Consider the following 19,501-nt stretch of genomic DNA (forward strand, 5'->3'; position numbering starts at 1 on the left):
CATTGACTTTCACTTTAAACAGTGAAAAAGCTCCTTGCTCACTTCTCTTTACATCTCTAAGACGGAAATTCCATGTTTATGGTTTTGACAAGTTCATGATTATTCTGGAAAATGGTTGTTTACTTTCAACAATTAACTCATGGCATTACATCCTCTGGAACTGAGCCGTACAGTATAGAATCAAATCGTTCTACAGTGGTACCTCGGTTCTCGAACGCCTCACTGTTCGAACAAATCGGTGTTCGAACGCCAATACGACGCGTGAGTGCGTACGCGAGGGTGGGGAGCTGAGCGGCGCACGGGTGCATCACTCTCTCCGTGACCAACTGTTGTCGGTAGCGGACGTGCTGCGTTTTGCTCTAGCGTTTAATATAGGTGTACGAAAAGTTTTAGCCCCTAATCATGCCTCCAAAGAAAGTAAGTGCTGCTTAAAGTAGTACGTACAACTATTGCATTTAAGAAAGAAATAATCGCAAAATATGAAGGAGGTGTGCGAGTGTCTGATCTGGCGATGGAATACAGCATGGCGAAATCTATGATCAGTACGATATTAAAGAATAAGGAGGCTGTGAAATCTAGTGATGTTGCTGTGGGAGTGATAGCAAGTGTCATTGGATAGATATTTTAAGAGAAAAGAACATCCTGTAGCCGCGTCATCCGTAGCTGTCACGTTCGGAGCGAGAGTGATGGCAGCTGACTCGTCGGAACGTAGTGGAATGTTCGGGATCCCAAAACAGACACGTACTACCCAAGCAGGATGTTTATTCACAAATCAAAGAAAACACAGCGAGTAAGAAGGCAGGGGGTGATCCGACCCGCTTACTACGCCAAAAAGCAAATGGCACATGGTGGTGCAAAATTACGCAATCCCGGAAGATTACATAAATTTACGGGACGGAGGGAAAATGCCTTGGACCGGATACACTCGCGCATCGAAGGAAGAGTCCAGGTACGGTGGCGAGGTGAGTCAATCATCCGGTATTGGCGAGGTGATCGCGAACCGTATAAATGCCCTGTGTCCGTGATTAGAGAATTGACAGCAAATAGAGAACGGCGGGGAGAGGCAGCCCCGCCCCACTCCCCCCCGCTGTGACAGGAGCAAAGAGATGGTTTCGGTGTTCGAAAAAATTGCTTTTCGAACAGGGTCCTGGAACGAATTATGGTCGAGAACCGAGGTACCACTGTACTTTAAAATGTCAAGTCCATTAATCCTATCGCACCGCATGAATGCCAATACATATTGAATTGTCTCTTATTTTACTGCTGCACATCCTGAGTGAACAACGATATCAGTTTGACACTTTTGATCCATCTGGCAGCAGCAGGTTCTAAATTGACTTCTTCTATGTTGTTTTCACAGCAGTTGTGCCTTTCCTGTCTTTCGGTGAAGTGCATGATCTGTCAAACTGATAGGAAGGTGGCAGCGGAAGAGCAATTAATGTTGAAACAACAATAATACAAGAAGAAAAAAATGCCATGCTCTGGAGCAGTGATCTCCAACCACCAGATCGTGGACTGGAACCCTCAGTACCAAGCCACTCACTTTTTGTTTAAGAAACCAACAACAACAACAACAGCAAAAATCAATTCCACCATGAAACTGACTGTGCTGGGAAAAAATGGCTGAGAACAAAATGGCTGCAATGTAATAAATATACTACAGTTTGTCTTCAAAAAAGTCTCCTAACATGACTGTCTGTCACTGAGTCCCTTTCTACTGTTCTACTTGTAGTTGGTTCATTCCTCTTGGAGCCACTCCTTGTTTCCATATTCTCACTGCTCCTGCTCTCCAATCTGCTGTGGTCAGCAAGGCAGCACAGTCTGTACGGCTTATGTTCACATAGCTTCTCCCTCCACTGCACTTGCTATTATTCTTCCCCGTCTGTTTAAACATTGGCAGATATTGCTTTTTGGTCTCTGTTTTTAAGAGAGGTGACAGCTAGAGTTTTGGAATTTGGCCACTTAAAAAAAAGAAAGAAAAAAGTGATCCAAAGAGGAATAAGGTTCAAAAATTCTAACCCATAAGTGTGTACAGGAGTACGTCTGTGTAAACTCTCAGTCGTACAGGAGTGGTCCATCGATGAGAAGGTTTCTTCAGCCGTCATCTGTACAAAAGTGAAGGTTTCGGACATTTCGCCTCCTATCCAAGGGGCTTCGTCAGCGAACTAAAGTCTGACTGGTCGTATCGGCCCCATTTATATATCCCTAATGTCCAGACATGGTGGCGCCAGACACAGCTATGATAGGTCCCTACTCTCAGGTTGGGGGGCAGAGGACCCCTCCCTGTGGCCCCACTGATTGTTCCTACATTCCTAACTAACGACTGGCCTATTACCCCCACTGCCCCCGGTATCACCTTATCAGCATAACGACCCTCATCAGCATTGCGAAAGTTGCCTAACCTGTTTTGCCTAAGCAGGCTATTGTATGAACGATCCAAATTGAACCTCACCCCACCAGACCGGTTTAATGAAGGACATTAGGGATATATAAATGGGGCCGATACGACCAGTCAGACTTTAGTTCGCTGACGAAGCCTCTTGGATAGGAGGCGAAACGTCCGAAACCTTCACTTTTGTACAGATGACGGCTGAAGAAACGTTCTCATCGATGTGTACAGGAGTGAATCTCCTACTCACTTTCTGCAAACGTAAAACCTACAATAACATGTTGCAACATCCTCATTTCATAACGTCTCTCAATGTAATATTCGCATGAATTTCCCTAGGCTTACCTGTTTAATTGCCCAGTGTGAGATATAGTATGAGCTGTACTGAATTTCTCAGGCGGAGTTACAAGTGGAGGATCGTTGCGAGGGCTGAGCCAAACTTGTCTTAGATCACTTTTGCTCTCTTCCTGAGACGCTTTAGATCCTGTGACTCAGGCTTCATTTTCTCTGCCTGGTCTCTTGACGCTGTTAGCACACGCAATACTTATGTAGACATGCTCACACAAGTACGGAAACGCCAGCTGAGCTTCTGTCACTAACTGAGCATAAAAAAATGTTGATGTTGATATTTGTGATTAAAAAGTATCACGTTCACTTTGAATTTTTTTTTTTTTACACATCACCTAGCATACAATCAGTTTGGCTGAAAAGCCACCTGGCTTTCATTGGGGACACAAGGGAAACTAACCAAACATTGATCTCACCACCAATAACTCCTCTCTGCTTCATTGCCTTGGCCCTCACGATGGAATATTACTGCAGAAGAGTATTGTCTCTTAATTCCAATAGTCAGAGGCCGTGTGTAATAATTGTGGGGTTATCTATGGAGAACCTTAAAGAAACATGATATGAGTTCAGAAGGAGTTTGGTCAGAAACCCATCATTGTGTATAGTGTGTAGTGCCTCTTCACAATTTTTTGATGATGATACTAGTGCAGCATGTTCTACCGGAAACAAATTCCTTGTGTGTTCTACATACTTGGCAATAAAGATGATTCTGATTGTGGCGGTCTGAAATACCGCCAATGAGTTTTTTTGAAAGGAGTGATATTAAATCAAGCTCTTATGTCTTTTTCTTGGCAGTATGGTAGTTCAAATCCCTATATTATTTGAAAGAGGGCCAGACAAGCACACAATGTACACTGATGAGTCATATGTTCACACACACCAAAATATATTTTTAGTTTAAAACTGATAGCATGAACGCACTTTAGTGTAACAGATCTGGGACAGGGTAGCCCGGTGGTTCAATGGTGAGCACAGTACAGTACAGTGGTCGTGGGCTGGGTTTTCTCCGGGTACTCCGGTTTCCTCCAACATTCTAAAAACATGGATGACATGCTGATTGAACACTCCAAATTGGTTCAGGGTGTCTCCAGCATGAAGAAAAAAAAAGATCTGGAATACTGGTCCAATGTAATTATATTTCAAAACACTCTTTTCATGAAAAAAAAACTAATGTATACATCAATTCCAGGGTCAAACTGTTTCCCTCAAAATGTTTAATTGTTTCAGGACAAAACATTTTAACATTCTTTTATCTCTCTCTTTCATTGACATCATTATGGCACCAGCAAGCAGATGCTCTTATAATGGCTATATGCCCTGCAACTGACTGGAAACCATTCAGGCCTGGCAATGTCTTTCTTTCATTTGTTTATAACTCTTGGCAAAACTCTTGTACCAATTTGCTAAATGAAATGATGAGCAGTGTACAGATGACAGTAGTCCACCCATTTCCTCCTGAAATTGGAGACACATTTCATTTCTTGCAAATTGAAATAACAATTTGGCTTTAGGTTGTTATAAAAACTCTGGACAATGTCACAATCAGTTCTGGACTATGTAAAGGGTTGCTGCTGTGTTACAGATGTAACACAACCGTTAATTGTTTGTGTTAGATGTTTTTTGCTGACGGGAAATACTTTAGTAATGTGGTCGGGCCTCTTTTTTCAGTTTTATGCAGAATTATATATCTTTTTTTCATTAAAATATCAACTGATGAAGTAGCACCTTCTTTTGGGTTTTCTGTCCATCCACCTATCCATTATCCAAACCATTTTACTTGTTGTAAATCAAAACAGTGCACCGTCATCCAACCCATTCTACAGGAAAAAAAACATTTACAGCTTGACTTGTGTTGGATGATTTCCCGGGTAGTGTGATTAGCCTGAATTATTTTTTACAAACAGAACATTTGTCTTCATCTGGTAATAGCACCTTGTATCACACTGATCTTGTGACATTCATCATCTCCGCACCCCGAGCTAAATCAGTGAACCAGTGTATTTTCGTTCCTGATTGTGGTTCAATGTTCCACACAGAAACATCATTATTGTAAGTGTTCTAACTGGTTACATTTATTATGATGTAAACCGTTTGCTAAACGGTCAATTCACTGATAGGTGACCAGCACAAGGTTGTGAATGTTTCACTCAGGTGGTAAGGGAGCATTTATTGCGAGTTTTGTTACCTGTTTTGTTTGTCCTGTTGACATGCCTTAAAAGAATCTCTGAGACCTCGAATGGATGACTTGGAATGACATCTCACGGAAAGGTTTGTGACTGTGATAAGTCAAGATACTGTAGTTGTCGTTTATGAAAAATCTGTCGCGTGCATGTTAAACAAATTGGCCATCTCATCTCATTCGCTGACATTCATAAATTTATTTGGGAATTGAAAATAGGACGTAGAGCGACATTCCCAAATTTATTCGGGTTTTGTTTTTTTCATGCTTGGGTGCAAAAAAGCGTTGGCCATGGCCTCTGGCAATCCAATTTTTCTTTTCCCGAAGGGGGCAGCATCTCCCTTTTTTCCATGTTAGCGCTTTGTTCCAGCTTCAACTGTTGTTAAAGCGCTATGTAAACCAATGTACAGTGTGTATTGCAATGTATTTTGGACAGCTTCCCTCATTTCAAGCTCAGATAACTCCGGACCCATATGATTTAGGAATTAACTATTTTTTCTGATAAAAGAAAAGAGTCCAAGGTTTCTAACGCTGCATTGAATGTTTATGTCGTCCCAAAACTCAATATTCTATGGGTCCTGCAACTCAAGTGACAATGACAAAAACCCTGGCACAGGAGTGGACATATCTTTGCACGTCTGGCAGTGAATGAGTTAATATCAAAGTATGGCAGCAATGAAAACATATGCATACGTGGTGCCTGCACATCCTGTGGATTACATGAGAGTGAGAATAATTTGGTATCCATAACAGATATACATGTAATACTTGATGGCATGGCCCAATTGTCCAGCGGTTAGTGCCTCGACCTATAGTAAAAGCATACATGGCAGGCGGATTGAACACTCTAAATTGTCTGTGTGAGTGTGAATGCGGATGGTAATTCGTCTCTGTGTGCCCTGCGATTGGCTGGAAACTGGTTGAGGGGGGCTCCCGCTGACTTCCCTACTTCCGAAGACAGCTGGGAAAGGCTCCAGCACCTCCTGTGACCCTCATGAGGATAAAGTGGTTCGGAAAATGAATGAATGAATACTTTATGCCATCAAATTTTGAACATGATCACAATTTCTCTTTTTTTCCTCCGGGTACTCCAGTTTACTCCCACATTCCAAAAACATTCATGATAGGTTCAAGTACAACCGACACAATTTTTTTGTTTCATCAGAAAAACGTTTTATAGCATCTAAAATACCCAAAACACACAGGCTGATATTTTTAATCAAATGAAAAACACCAATAAAAATGACTTGAAGTGTCCCAAAACTACTTCAAAATAACCTGGACAAGTTTCAGTTTCAGAAGGTCCCACCCCCTCAGGAGAAGTCATTTGAAGTGATTTTTTTTTTTACAAATTATGGACACAACTTGTCCAGAGGCGTCGGTTGTCCTTTAAGGGAGAACTGTAAATTGTCACTCGGTGTTAGCGCGGATGGTACTCATAAACTGCAGTCTAATGTGGGTCTTTTCCGTGAACATGCTCTGCACATTATAGGAAATTCCTGCCGATGTCACGTTGCAAGGTGACATGCGGCATGATGAAAACAGCTCACATCGGGTCCAGCACCCCCCACATCGCTTATGAGCATGAAGCTGTTCGGAAAATGGATGAAAATATGGCTAGTGGGTATACAGTGTGTCCTGTGCTTTTGTCTTGGTTTTATTTAGAATTCATCAGTGTGAATTCATCTGTTTTTGGCTATCTTCACACACACCAGCTGCTATGTGCCTCTACTTTCTTAAGACAGTCTTCTTTACTCATAACACATTTTAACATATCGATAATACAGTAAAGTCTCATATCGATATTCTCGGGAGTCGGAAAAAATATCGATATATCCGATCCTGCGGCATGTAAATTTTCTCCTTGCGTTCATTGAAATAGTATCATAATAAGCAGTACTATCGATATAACCGATATCGATATAATGAGACTTTACTGTATATCAGATCGTTTCACCAAAGCTTACTCGTGCAAACCCCTTGTGCACTCATCTTTCCAGAATGACATTTTGGACCTCACAAGTAGATTCTCTGCTCTTGAGTCTTTAGTTGAGTTTGGTCGCTAGCACTCATTCAAATTGTTCTGTTTGAATATGACAAAAGTCATGCCAGGTCATTACAGTCTCTAAAGATGTATATTTTACCATGTGTTGGTGATGCTTCACAAAAGTGTGCATTTGTGTACAGGAGAATGATAATGAAACGTTTGCTTCCACCGGCATATAATCTTCTTAAATGTAGGAAGGAAGCAGCACGTGAGCAGAGTATGAATTCAGGTACGGTTTGTTGGAATTTGTCAGAATCATGCCAGTCTATTGTTCTTGCACCCCTGGCTTCCACTTGCTTTAATGAGGTATGGAAGAAAAGAATTATCCTCTGCCCTCTTACCCTGCATTTGCTCCTGGTGCAGATTGAGACCTGTTTTCTATGGAAACTATTGCACTGGATGCTCAGAGGTGCTGACACCAGCTGGCAGCTGCACTGACATTTTTTAATGTGTGTATGTGTGTGTGTGTGTGTGTGTGTGTGTGTGTGTGTGTGTGTGTGTGTGTGTGTGTGTGTGTGTGCGTGTGCGTGTGCGTGTGCGTGCGCGTGTGCGTGTGTGTGTGTGTGTGTGTGTGTGTGTGTGAGTTTGAGAGTTGGCATGTCAGCCGAGTGAAAACCTTTCTGTGACACAGCAGTCACCACAGGAAGGATGCCCCCTACGCCCTCTTCTCCCTGCCAATGGTTCAATGGTTTTGAGAGTTTCAGGTAAACAGTACTGTTCACCTCAAAGGGTAATGAGGGGAACCTTGGGTATGAGTATGTAGATCGGAGCAGCACTGACATGGATTTTTTTCTTCCTAAAGGCACATGCAATGTAGTTGAGCCAGAGGCTTTGTGGTGATTTTTGTCTTTCTTTTTTCTTTGGGGTCAGTTTGCATTCAGAATTTAAATTGATCTTCTGAGACATGTTTGTGATACACAATTTTTTTTCTAGCTCCATGATTATCCATCAATCCATCCCTCCCATCCATCCATCCATCCATCCATCCATCCATCCATCCATCCATCCATCTTCTGATCCACTTATCCTCACAAGAGGTTACGGGCGTTCTTCTTTGGGCAGGAGAATGGGGTAACTCTGAATTAGCCAATCGCCGGGCACACATGGACAAAAAACTATTTGTGTTCACACTCATACCTTGGGGAAATTTGGTGTGCTCCATTAGCCTGACACATGCATGCTTTTGGAATGTGGGATGTAATGGAAGTGAACGAAGAAAACCGCTCCATTATTAATCTCTTTTAATTCATTTTTTGTTGTTCTTGGCATTCCTTTCATAACTTTGCTGCTGTGAAATGTAAATTTCTCCACTGCGAGACTAATAAAGGCAAATCCAATCCAATCCAACTATGAATCAGCAGGTGTCATAACATGCCATATTGGCAGAGTCGGTGCCAGCCTTGGTACTCTTTTGTGGCACTTGCATTGTCACATGCGGCCCATTGTGTACCACCCCCGGAAACAGCTGTTAGATCTGCCGTTGCCCTGTGCTTGGCATCATATTGAGATGTAGGTGCAATCACAATCACAGTACCTTGGATTTTACCTGAATACCATTGATACATGACAATTCCAAACATGTGTGTATCACGTTTTGATCTGCTAGCAAATCCTCAAAAATAGAACTCTTTTTAGTGTCTTTGAAAATGGAGTGGATGGAGGTTAGAGGGCAGTGCCGCGAGTTAAAGTGTCTATATGTTCATTTCATTTTTCTCATGTTGCTTTAACCGAAGCCTTCATTCAAAATACACGAGCCTCTGTAACAGAAATGACTCGTATTTGACTGATTCTGTACTTACTGAACTGTGATTCTCCACCACTTGCTTCAGGATATTTACCTCCTCCACCTTCTTCTTGCTGACTGCTTCACTCTTACTCCTTTTTTGCTCCTCAATCACACAAGTTTCAACTCCTGGGCAGGCCATGACTTGAATAGACGGTGCTTGTTTAGATGAAGCATACAAGTCAAAAGTAATCTTTATCACCATGCAATTTTCAAAGCTCTCTGCAGTTTTTTTATATATACCAACAGAACAATGCTGACAGTAATCTGCACAATTTCTGCCTTGTACATGACTTTTGTCATTTATTGTATAAGACTTTCCAGGTCTTTCAGGTTGACCTGTCTTTTCCCTTTAGTTCCCAGAATGCGGCTTCTTTGGCATGTACGACAAGATCTTGCTATTCCGCCACAACCTAAATGATGAAAACATCCTGCAGAGGCTGACCTCAACTGAAGACATCCACGAGGGCGATCTAATTGAGGTGGTTCTCTCTGGTATGTTTGCTGTCTTGAAACTTGATGATTTCTTTCAGCGTATTTTGAAATACATTCAAATGGCAAATATACTGTACAAAGAAACTGCTCGATGACAACGTAACCCTGCTGAACTCGGAGCAATGTGGCCACGCTTCTCATGCAGCGTGTAATGTTTCTAAAGTACAAATTTAATTCCCTTGATGTTGAGACATTATGTTAAATATAAATAAAAACAGAATACACTGATTTGCAAATCATGTCCAGTGCACACACCGAGGGTAACGTCACCCCTGGGTGACGTTACTGTGAATGACTGAGCAATACTGGAAGCGCTTTTTAAACTTAATCATGGCACCATCCTGTTCTCAGTTTGTTTTCCAATGAGAAATTCTGAACAGGCATTGCTCAACATTGACAATCTTTTTTCCACCTGTCCCAACTTTTTGGGGGAGGTGATGCAGCAATAGAATTGGGTTTGTAGTTTTTATGAGCGTCCAACCATTTGCAACTAGTTTGGCTAAAAATCCCAAATTTGTATCGCAGGTCAGCATCATTTTAACTTTTTTATGTTTAGAAAAGACAGAAGAAACAAAAATGGTCAAGTAATTTGTTCCATAATTGCATTAACAAAGTCATCATGAGACAAATAAGCTATTGATCTGATAAAGTTCCATTGTCATTGAATGATTACTCATGAATCAACTGACACTTTACTATTTACTATTTCACGAGACCTTGGTGTCAGTTACTCAGCTGTTTTGTGTGTGCTACTCCCAGCAATAAAGGCTAGAATCTACTTCCTGAGCAATGATGAGATCACAAATGATTTAGAATAACCGTTGTCAAATCTGTTAACATCAGGAAGCACCTGACATCACCTGTGCTGAATCGTCCCCTCCCCTCTTCAGAGCCCAGAGTATTGTTTGCAGGGATTTAGGTAGAGTACAATTGTGTAGGTTCAGGATCTGCGGATACTTCAGGCATCAGGGCTGAGGAATGTAGACTGGAGAACTTCCTTCTTTTCTGTTTCTCACTGTCTGTGTTTGTCTTGTGCTCTCTTTGTGTCACCCTTTGTTATTCTTTGTCCACCCTGCTTTTTCTCTTTTCAACCTTGTAATATCCAGCTGCAGGTGCTTTGACAGTCTGCCACATGCCGCCGAGTCAACGCCACAGCATTGACTTTTACAGAGTTCAAGACTTACACAGCACATTTATGTTTTCAACTTTGGTACAAGAGTAACTCTGAATCTTTTCCGCCCAACAATTTGTCACATCATTAGCCGTCAGTTTTGCTAAACCAACCTCCATTTGTATCCTGTGGCTTTGGGTGAGAGAATAAGAAGAGCTTGTTCGCTTCAAGAAAGGGGCAAAAGTGGCTTTTTCTTGGCTCCGAGCTCAAAAGAAGAAGACTTGTTTTTCCAGCAATAAGTGATTGTAGTACGCCTGTGGTGTGTAAACATGCTCTGATATGCAGGCCGGGCCTTGCTCACAGCCTACTCTGCAAAGGCCATGTGGGCCCATGAGGTTTGTGGTTCAGCCTGACCGATTGTCCCTTTGTTCTGTTTTTCACTCCCATCTTGTACCACCCACTTTCATAAGTTCCTCATTTATTACCCTGGACAATGTGATTTTTTTTCTTTTACAGTACTTGTGGCATATGAGTATGGCATTTGTTAAGAACACTGTATGTTTTACTTTGATTTAAACTTGTGGCTTCTGAATGGAAAATGTGCTGCCTTAAAGCCAACAGATGCAGGCTCTGTTTGAGAGAAGTGATTCCAAAAGATTGCATGAAGTTGTGCTTTGGGGTCAATTAACTTCACATGAAAATTACCGGCATGTGAGGACTAGGAAGCACAAGTTATTTTATTTAACTTGTACTCCTGAATGCAGCTCTTCATTTTGTCTGTGCCAGTAAGCAAGTAAACAATGTTCCCAACAATGGTACGTGTTGCAGGCATCAAATTCAAAAGGAGAGAATATTGCCAACAAAGTTGAGGTCATCAATTGTCATGCATTTTCAAAATGTGTTGGAGCCCTGTCATGCTTATTTGAGGTAGCACGGAATGTCTTACTCACACTCTTGACCAGTTGCCAGACTGACGCAGGGCTGTTATTTCTTTGTTATGGCCATATTAAAAAAAACTACGACATGCCAGTGGCATGACGATATGTGAACTCTGAATGAAAGTAGGAATCTTTCCATTTCTGTGAGCTTAAAAAGTACTTATACACACATTATACAAGATGAAAATAAGCTTTAAATGCACGTGCTTGTTTGGCAGCTGTCACCTCACAATCTTAGACGTCTCGCTTTCAGTGAGTCACAGGTTCACATGACAAACCAACTCTTACCGCCAACAATGAAGTCACTGATGATTTGACACAAAATCATAAAGTGAGATAATCGAGAAAGAGGAAGAGAGACAAATCCCACAGCCCCTCTCAATTATAAATAATAACACCTACATATATATGGCACACTTCTCTGGAATCTGTCAGTCCACTTTATTTTGTCCCCACACAGATATGACGCCCTCTGCTGTAACAATGCAGACACAGCAGCCACATTTGCAAGCAATCCATTTCTGTATTTCACTTTGAAAATGGGATTTGGTGTCAACAATATTGACATTGAAATGAATTTGATCCAATGTCCACGAGTTCTCCGTTTTCCTCACTTCTATATCAGTTTCATATTTATTCTCATCCCTAAGTTTTGTTGTTGTTTTCTGAATGACTTTTGATTTTCAAGATTGGTTACATCATTTTACTCGTTTCTAGCCCAAGCCACAGTTGAAGACTTCCAGATTCGACCTCATGGCCTTTATGTTCACTCCTACAAAGCCCCCACTTTCTGTGACTACTGCGGGGAGATGTTATGGGGTCTTGTTCGGCAGGGGCTAAAATGTGAAGGTTAGACGAAAACACACGCACACACACATACACACACAATACTGGGAGATGTGACAGGGTCTTGTTCGGCAGGGGCTCAAATGTTAGACACACGCACGCGCACACACAAACAAATACACGCACACACCATTTCTATTTTTTTATGTTAAAAGGTATTTCTAGTTTCATGGATTAGACCAGGGGTGGGCAAACTTTTTGACTCGCGGGCCGCACTGGGTCCTAAAATTTGACAGAGGGGCCGGGCCAAGAGCATTTGGAGGGAGTGTTTGGGCCGGAAATACTAAACCTAAAGCATTAAAGGACAACCGACGCCTCCCGACAAGTTATGTCCATAATTTATAAAATCACTTCAAATGACTTTGACTGAGCGTATTTTACAAAGATTCCACAGCATATAGCTATAGTTTACGTTCTAAGACTTGTGCTGTATATTCACTAAGTCTTGTTTTCGAGTTGATGACGATCCCCATGTGACGTCACGTTTGGACCGCCCCTGACCGAGAAAGCGACACACAATGCATTTTGGGTACTTTGTTTGGTCTGAAAACTTCGTGTTGATGGCGAAATTAGAAGGAAAACACATAAATAACGCCATGGTGAATCATTGTGTGTTGCACCAAGACAACTATTTGATATTCGCTGACACAAATTCCCAGCTGACAAATCAGCCCATTTCCAACGGAGCTTGGGCGCAATCTTCTGCATTTTCTGGGTGCTACATTGCTGTCATTGGCGGCTCGAATTGATATGGGAGGACTCCTTGAATCATTTGCAAACATTTATGCTTTCCTCTTCAGAACTATTTGAATCATATTCATAACTGGATGAGTAACAAGAAAACATCTTCTCCGAATCTGAAGCCATTGTTTTGATTCTCGAGCAAGGCAAGACGTCATGGCGTGACGTCACGAACAAAGGGGTGGGACCTTCTGAAACTGGCCATTTCCGGATTCATTTTGAAGTCATTTTTATTGGTGTTTTTCATTTAACTAAAAATATCAGCCTGCCTGTTTTGGGTATTATAGATGCTATAAAACGTTTTTATAATGTCAGTGGGAAACACAAAAAAATGGTGCCGGTTGTCCTTTAAATGTAGTGTGTACAAACCTCATAGCACAGTAAGAACCCAATTTATTAAGTGTCTTTCAAATGTGAAAAATATCCCTGATCATTTAATAAATTTGTCTCAAGGAATATGGCGTTTACATACTATTTCACAGATACTTGGAGGAGGAAATGGAAATAGATTAAAATAACATATGCACTGTGATTCATCAAGATTGCGTCTGTTTTTAATAGGTTTTCATTGAAGGGGCAAAGTTAAAGAAATCAACATTTATTGAAAAATGGAATCACTTTCAACATTCAAAACATATTATTCCACAACGAAATATTCAAGCTCAATAATACCTACTTGTGTTAAATTCCGCCAAATCATAGATGGTTTGTCCTGACCGCGCGCTCAACAAACTCCTCACTGACGCCCTCGCCTTCACACGCAAACAATACACGTGTACCGTCGCCGAGCACACAGACATAGGCAACCTGCAGTGAAATTTGCATACTCGGCACGGCAGCCAATCAGAAGCATGCTGCTTTCTTCCGGACTTTCGCAAGCGTTATAAAGTCGTGCAATTGCATATCATTTTCCAAAATAGATGCACAGAACCTCAGCCCAGAAGAAGGATTCAATAGAAGCTAACAACATATGTGACGCTACAAAACGTAAATTTACATTAAACCGTGACTGTAAAGTGTACGTGAGACTCATGAAAGGGGCTGAGTGGCTCGTAGGAAGCAATGCAAACGTTGCATTGTGCACCACAATGACAATCGACTACTGCAGCAAAATCAAGCCATGCGCATTTACCGTAAATTAAGCAAGGTAGCATTTGTAGTAGGTACAATGTTGACAATGTTTTTTAATGTGATTAGTTGTCTCATTGTGCTTCAGGTTGTGAAAGATGGGGCAGGCAACTTCTCAGTTATCTGCCCTGTTGTCCCGCTAACTTTTTGTCATGAGTTTCAGATGCTGTTTTTACTATAATTTGGGCAGGTTCGGCGGGCCGGATTAAAAAGACTGACGGGCCGTATGTGGCCCGCGGGCCGTAGTTTGCCCATAGCTGGATTAGACTCTTAAATTATGTTTGCTGTACCGGTAACATGTTCAACATTTTGTTAATTGGAATGGTGACTCCTTATTTTGGAAGATTTTATCATCTCTCACATTTGATTTTAGTTCAATCGTTCATCCACATATCATAATAATACATCCACATATGTATACAATAATACTGTCACGTTTTGCAAGGTGGTGATGGCAGGTGCAGATCCCAAAAAGCAGGCAGGAGGGTGCAGGAGGTTGTTTGACAAATTGTATTAAAATAAAGTCAGCAGGAACAAAATGTAAAACATCAAAATCATCTGAACGGAAAAAATACAAAGTATCAAAAGAAGACCAAAAGTAAAAGTCCGCCAAGGTTAAACAAACACATGCACAGCATACACAATGCATGCAGCAAACAATGAACCGACACCGGATGGTCGTGCCGGGTGTCCTTTTAAGTGTCAGTGATTAAAACGACCAGCACCTGTGAGGCTGCAGGCAGGGCTGACGTCGCTACCCGTTGGTCGCCAATCTGATCGGGACGAACAGCACCTGTGCAGGTGCAGGCGGGGCCGACAGCGCCCCCCGTTGGTCGCCAACCAGATCATGACAAATACATCCACATATGTACCTGTTAAGCCGTGTTGGAGAAAAATTCAAAATCTCTGCCGTCCCCCCGCATAAGTTTTCACATTGTAACCATTCAAAGGTTCTTTTGTTTATTCATCAGGATGTGGGCTAAACTACCACAAGCGGTGTGCTTTTAAGATTCCAAATAACTGTACTGGTGTGAGGAGGAGGCGATTGTCCAATGTCTCGCTGCCAGGACCGTCCCTCTCTGTACCTCGACCGGTACCTGCAGAGAATGCAGTTGTTATCTTGGATGAGGTCAGTCTCTTTTAGAAAGCTGCTTAGAATCATGTCCTTTTTGATTTTTTTTAAATATGGTTCATAAATAATACATGAAAATAGATTTGCATGAACTTGTGGTGTGAACAAATAAGCTTGAGTGCACAAAACAAATGGTATCATAATTCATGTTAACTTATGAAAACAAGTGAAATTCCTCCACAGTTGCAAGTTGGTTTTTCCATTTTTTTCCCTGCCCCGTGCCCATTCAACTTTTTCTTCTTCCATTATTTCCCTTTCTCATGTATCCACTTCAGCAGCAGCAGCAGAGGTCTCATCAAGAAGCCGGGAAGAGAATCCTGTCCTGGAGTGGCAGGCCTATCTGGATGGAGAAGATGGTGCTCGGTCGAGTGAAGGTTCCTCATACCTTTGCCATTCACACCTACACTCGACCCACGATCTGCCAGTACTGCAAGCGTCTGCTGAAGGGAATCTTTCGTCAGGGAATGCAGTGTAAAGGCAAGCTAGTTTGGCCAAAATCTATTGTACTCCGCATTATTTTCTCCGCTAGTGACAATGCGCTTGTTTTTTTTGTTTTTGTCTTTTCGGTTCTTTCTACCAGATTGCAGATTTAACTGCCACAAGCGGTGCGCTTCCAAGGTACCAAGAGACTGTTTGGGTGAGGTGGATTTCAATGGAGGTAAGGTCTGAATCACATCAGATATGTTTGCATTGCAAGTACAGTAAAGTCTCGTTATATCGATATTCAAGGGAGTCCGAAAAAATATCGATATAACCGGGACTATCGATATATCCGACCCTGTTTGCATGTAATTTTCTCCGTGCGTGCATAGAAATAGTATCGATATAACCGGGACTATCGATATATCCGATATCGATATAACGAGACTTTACTGTATTTCTCTGAAATATCTCAAATATACGCAACCTACACATGTAGAGCCAGCTAGCCCTGGCCCGGAGTCAGACACGCCCCAGGACACAATGGAAGTAGACAGCAGTGACATGGAAGGCAGCAGAGGGCTCGATGACCCAGAGGAACTCTCTACTCCGGAGGAGAAGTTGTTCGACATGGACTCTCCCTTCTTGGACCGAGAGAAAGATGAGGAGCCCATTAAGACCATTAGGTATGAGGATGTTATTAGAAATCAAGATTATTTTGATATTGCGCTGTCGCTGCTGGATACCACATTTTGACTAAGTAATCAAATGTAGATTTTCAAATTTATTGTGCTTGAATCTAGCCCCTCCACAAGCACCAACATCCCATTGATGCGGGTGGTCCAGTCCATCAAGCACACCAAGAGGCGGAGTTCCACTGTGGTGAAGGAGGGCTGGATGGTTCATTTTACCAGCAGAGACAACTTGGTAAGACTGACAACCGCTAGCCTCCATTTAGTTCTGCGCGCAGGAGCAGCGAAAGCGTTTTTCCCTCAAGAATGAGTGTGATACGTGACTGTTTGGTGATCTTATTGGTGACAGTTCCGTTTTTTTCTTGTGTGCTCACTTGGGTTTTTTTGGACAGAGGAAGAGACATTACTGGCGGCTGGACAGCAAAAGTCTGAGTCTCTTTCAGAACGACACAGGGGCCAAGTTCTATAAAGTAAGCAAAACTGATCATGCTGAAGATTTATTTTGTTCTATCTCATATAAATATACATTGCTTCACATGAGTACATTGTTTATAAAAAAGGTGAGTGTTTTTCCCATTTCTATTTTTTCCCAACCATTAATTTTTATTAAATGTTTTCTCAGCTTTTCAATGAACCCCCGAACAAGTTGAGGATAAGTCGACTCACATTGGTAGAATTGACATCTCTCATTTACAATTAATTGTCAACATGCGGTAGGACAGAGTGCCATCGAAAAACGTTGTTTCTGCAATCATCAATCTAGCTCATCGATAAATACAAATTCAGATCGGTTCAAGTTCATTTGTAGAGATTGTGGTGCTATATATCCAAGAAGTCCCTTTTATTGTATACTTTCATAGGTTTTAGTTTCACTTGATCTTGCACTCGTGACCATTTTTTAAAGTTATGCAAAAATGAGGCATCCTTTCATTAGTATTTCTGTGTATTGTGTCATTGTACAATTAATATTACTTGATGTCAAAACAAAAATCTTATTGATCATTAAAGCTTGTTTTTTTAATGTGTGAAAAGCAATTGCGGTGCACTTCCTGTGCCACACTTGGTCATTACAGCCACACAAGAGCTTAATAACGTGGTCATTACCTACTGAGAACTAAGTGAGGGAGCTGCAAGATAAACACTTCCACATGTGTGTTGATAGTTGTCTGTCAGGTGTCTGGGATATTTTTATTTTATTGCATGTGTCACACTGTATGTTTTAAGATGTCTCCTTGTGGCAGTGGATATTACAGCGCTGCAGTGCTGCGTTTCCCAACCAGTTTACATTTGAAAAATGCCGCAGCTAACAGCCAAACTAATATCGCCCATGCATAATTTAAAAACCTCGAGGATAAAGCGGTCAGGAAGATGAATGAATGAATTCAAAGTCAGCTTTATTGTCAAATATGCTAATATGCTTGACATACACCACAGATGAAATTACTGTCCTCTTGCACCCAGTGTGAATGAATGAATGAAGATTTTACAGAATCAGAATCTTTATTGCCAAGTATGTAGAACACATTGGTATCATCATAAAAATAGCAAAGAGACACTATACAGTTATATTTGGGTTACTGTTTAGAGAGTTAATGGCTTGGGGGAAGAAGCTGTTACATAATACAACATAATGAACAATGCTAAATTAATACATTCCTGGCCCCGCCATTCACAACTCATAATGAGGCGTTGTTAACGACTGTAACGTGTCCTTGAGAGTTCTGAAAGGCGCTTATAAATGAAATGTATTATTATTATTATTTATTATTATTATTATTATGCAAGCATTTTAGGCATCTTAATATGGACAGGAGATGTGAGACAATCTCTTTCGTCAATGGATGCTACAGCTTCATGTTTGCTTTCAATATTTAGCTTGTAGCAGACGTGCACATTTCACCATGCTGTCCTCGATCCACCTTTGAAAAAGACGCTTTGATCCTCTCCTCTTTCATCTCAAACTGATTGATACAACAAAGAGGGTGCAGAAAGTGCTTAAGATTGAATGTCTGTGTCTTTGGATTGGATTTGCATTTATTAGTCTCGCAGTGGAGAAATTTACATTTCACAGCAGCAAAGTTATGAGAGAAATGAAAGTAGAAAAGCAAAACACAGGAGCTGCTGGAAAGGCAGCCACCCTCGCGGCGCCGTCTTGAAGTCAAAAGAACAAAAAAAAACTAAATAACAAATAACATGACAACACAAAGACACAGAGAGACATTCATTCTTAAGCACTTTCTGTACCCTCTTTGTTACATAAAGCAGTTCCAGATGAAAGAGGAGAGGATCAAAGCGTCTCTTCACCAGTGGATCAGGGACATCATGGTGGAATGTGCACGTCGACTACAAGCTAAATGTTGAAAGCAAACACATAGCTGTAGCATCCATTGACGAAAAGAGATTGTCTCATATCTCCTGTCCCCCGTAAATCAGCTTCAATTCCATCCCGCGACAGTTCCATATACGCATCGGCGCTCTGCGCTGACGCTCCTTCCTTCTTATCGCGGGCTGCTCAAGCCATGTATCCATCCAGCCGCAGACTGTCAAACAGCACCGACCTTCCACTGAACAAAGCGGGGCTGTGAAGATGCTGCCCATTACAGGCGCAAAAAAGCACAATGGCCCCAGAGCTGTCCAGCGATGACAGTCGAATGGCACCGACATTCCTCCCATTCAAAAACAGTACTGGCATATCCATGCTGCCGAAAAGGCGTAACTGCTCAGCACAGTCTCCTCCTTGATGAATGTCGTGGTCAAAAATGCTGAAAAACAATCCGTATCCGTTCCACACGACGCACAACAACACAAAGTGACAAAAGAAAACACAAAAACAAGACAAAAACAACAAAAAAGCAAGGCTCATCAGAGCACTTGCTGACGGCTGCCTACTCGGGCGGCGCCCAACGGGCGCCATCTTGGACTCCTCCTTTGTGTTGTCATATTATCTCTTTTCGTTCTTTTGACTGCAGGACGGCACCGCGAGAGTGGCTGCCTTTCCAGTAGCTCCTGTATTTTGTTTTTGTACTTCTTCCTTTCCTCTTACTTCCATAACTTTGCTGCTATGAAATGTACATTTTGTCGCTGCAAGACTAATAAAGGCTAATCTAATCTAATGGAGTATAATATTATCTAATGTAATCTAGAGTGACATTCTTACTGACATTCTGTCCAATTATGCAATTGTAAATGTAATGTTTGTTATGATTATGCTTGAAGCTTGCAGTGGTGTAGAACTGGACTGCACAAAATCAC

The 19,501-nt window shown here is 41.6% G+C and overlaps 1 protein-coding gene across 4 annotated transcripts in view; it reads left to right on the forward strand.

Annotated features, from left to right (window-relative positions):
- prkd3 (protein kinase D3) overlaps positions 1-19,501 on the forward strand; it is a 42,357-nt gene that overhangs the window by 16,636 nt on the left and 6,220 nt on the right. For 2 of the 4 annotated variants that reach the window (XM_089003929.1, XM_089003931.1), the window contains exons 3-10: positions 9,103-9,241; positions 12,008-12,139; positions 14,977-15,134; positions 15,413-15,614; positions 15,718-15,795; positions 16,057-16,243; positions 16,361-16,484; positions 16,642-16,719. In XM_089003929.1, coding sequence (XP_088860055.1) covers positions 9,103-9,241; positions 12,008-12,139; positions 14,977-15,134; positions 15,413-15,614; positions 15,718-15,795; positions 16,057-16,243; positions 16,361-16,484; positions 16,642-16,719 — 1,098 coding nt within the window. The remainder of the gene's footprint in view (positions 1-9,102; positions 9,242-12,007; positions 12,140-14,976; positions 15,135-15,412; positions 15,615-15,717; positions 15,796-16,056; positions 16,244-16,360; positions 16,485-16,641; positions 16,720-19,501) is intronic. The other 2 variants (XM_089003930.1, XM_089003932.1) reach the window with 2 other exon arrangements.

The sequence above is a fragment of the Hippocampus bargibanti genome, linkage group LG09 (genome assembly GCF_051943395.1).
Source record: "Hippocampus bargibanti isolate YZ-2025 linkage group LG09, ASM5194339v1, whole genome shotgun sequence".
NCBI lineage: Eukaryota > Metazoa > Chordata > Actinopteri > Syngnathiformes > Syngnathidae > Hippocampus > Hippocampus bargibanti.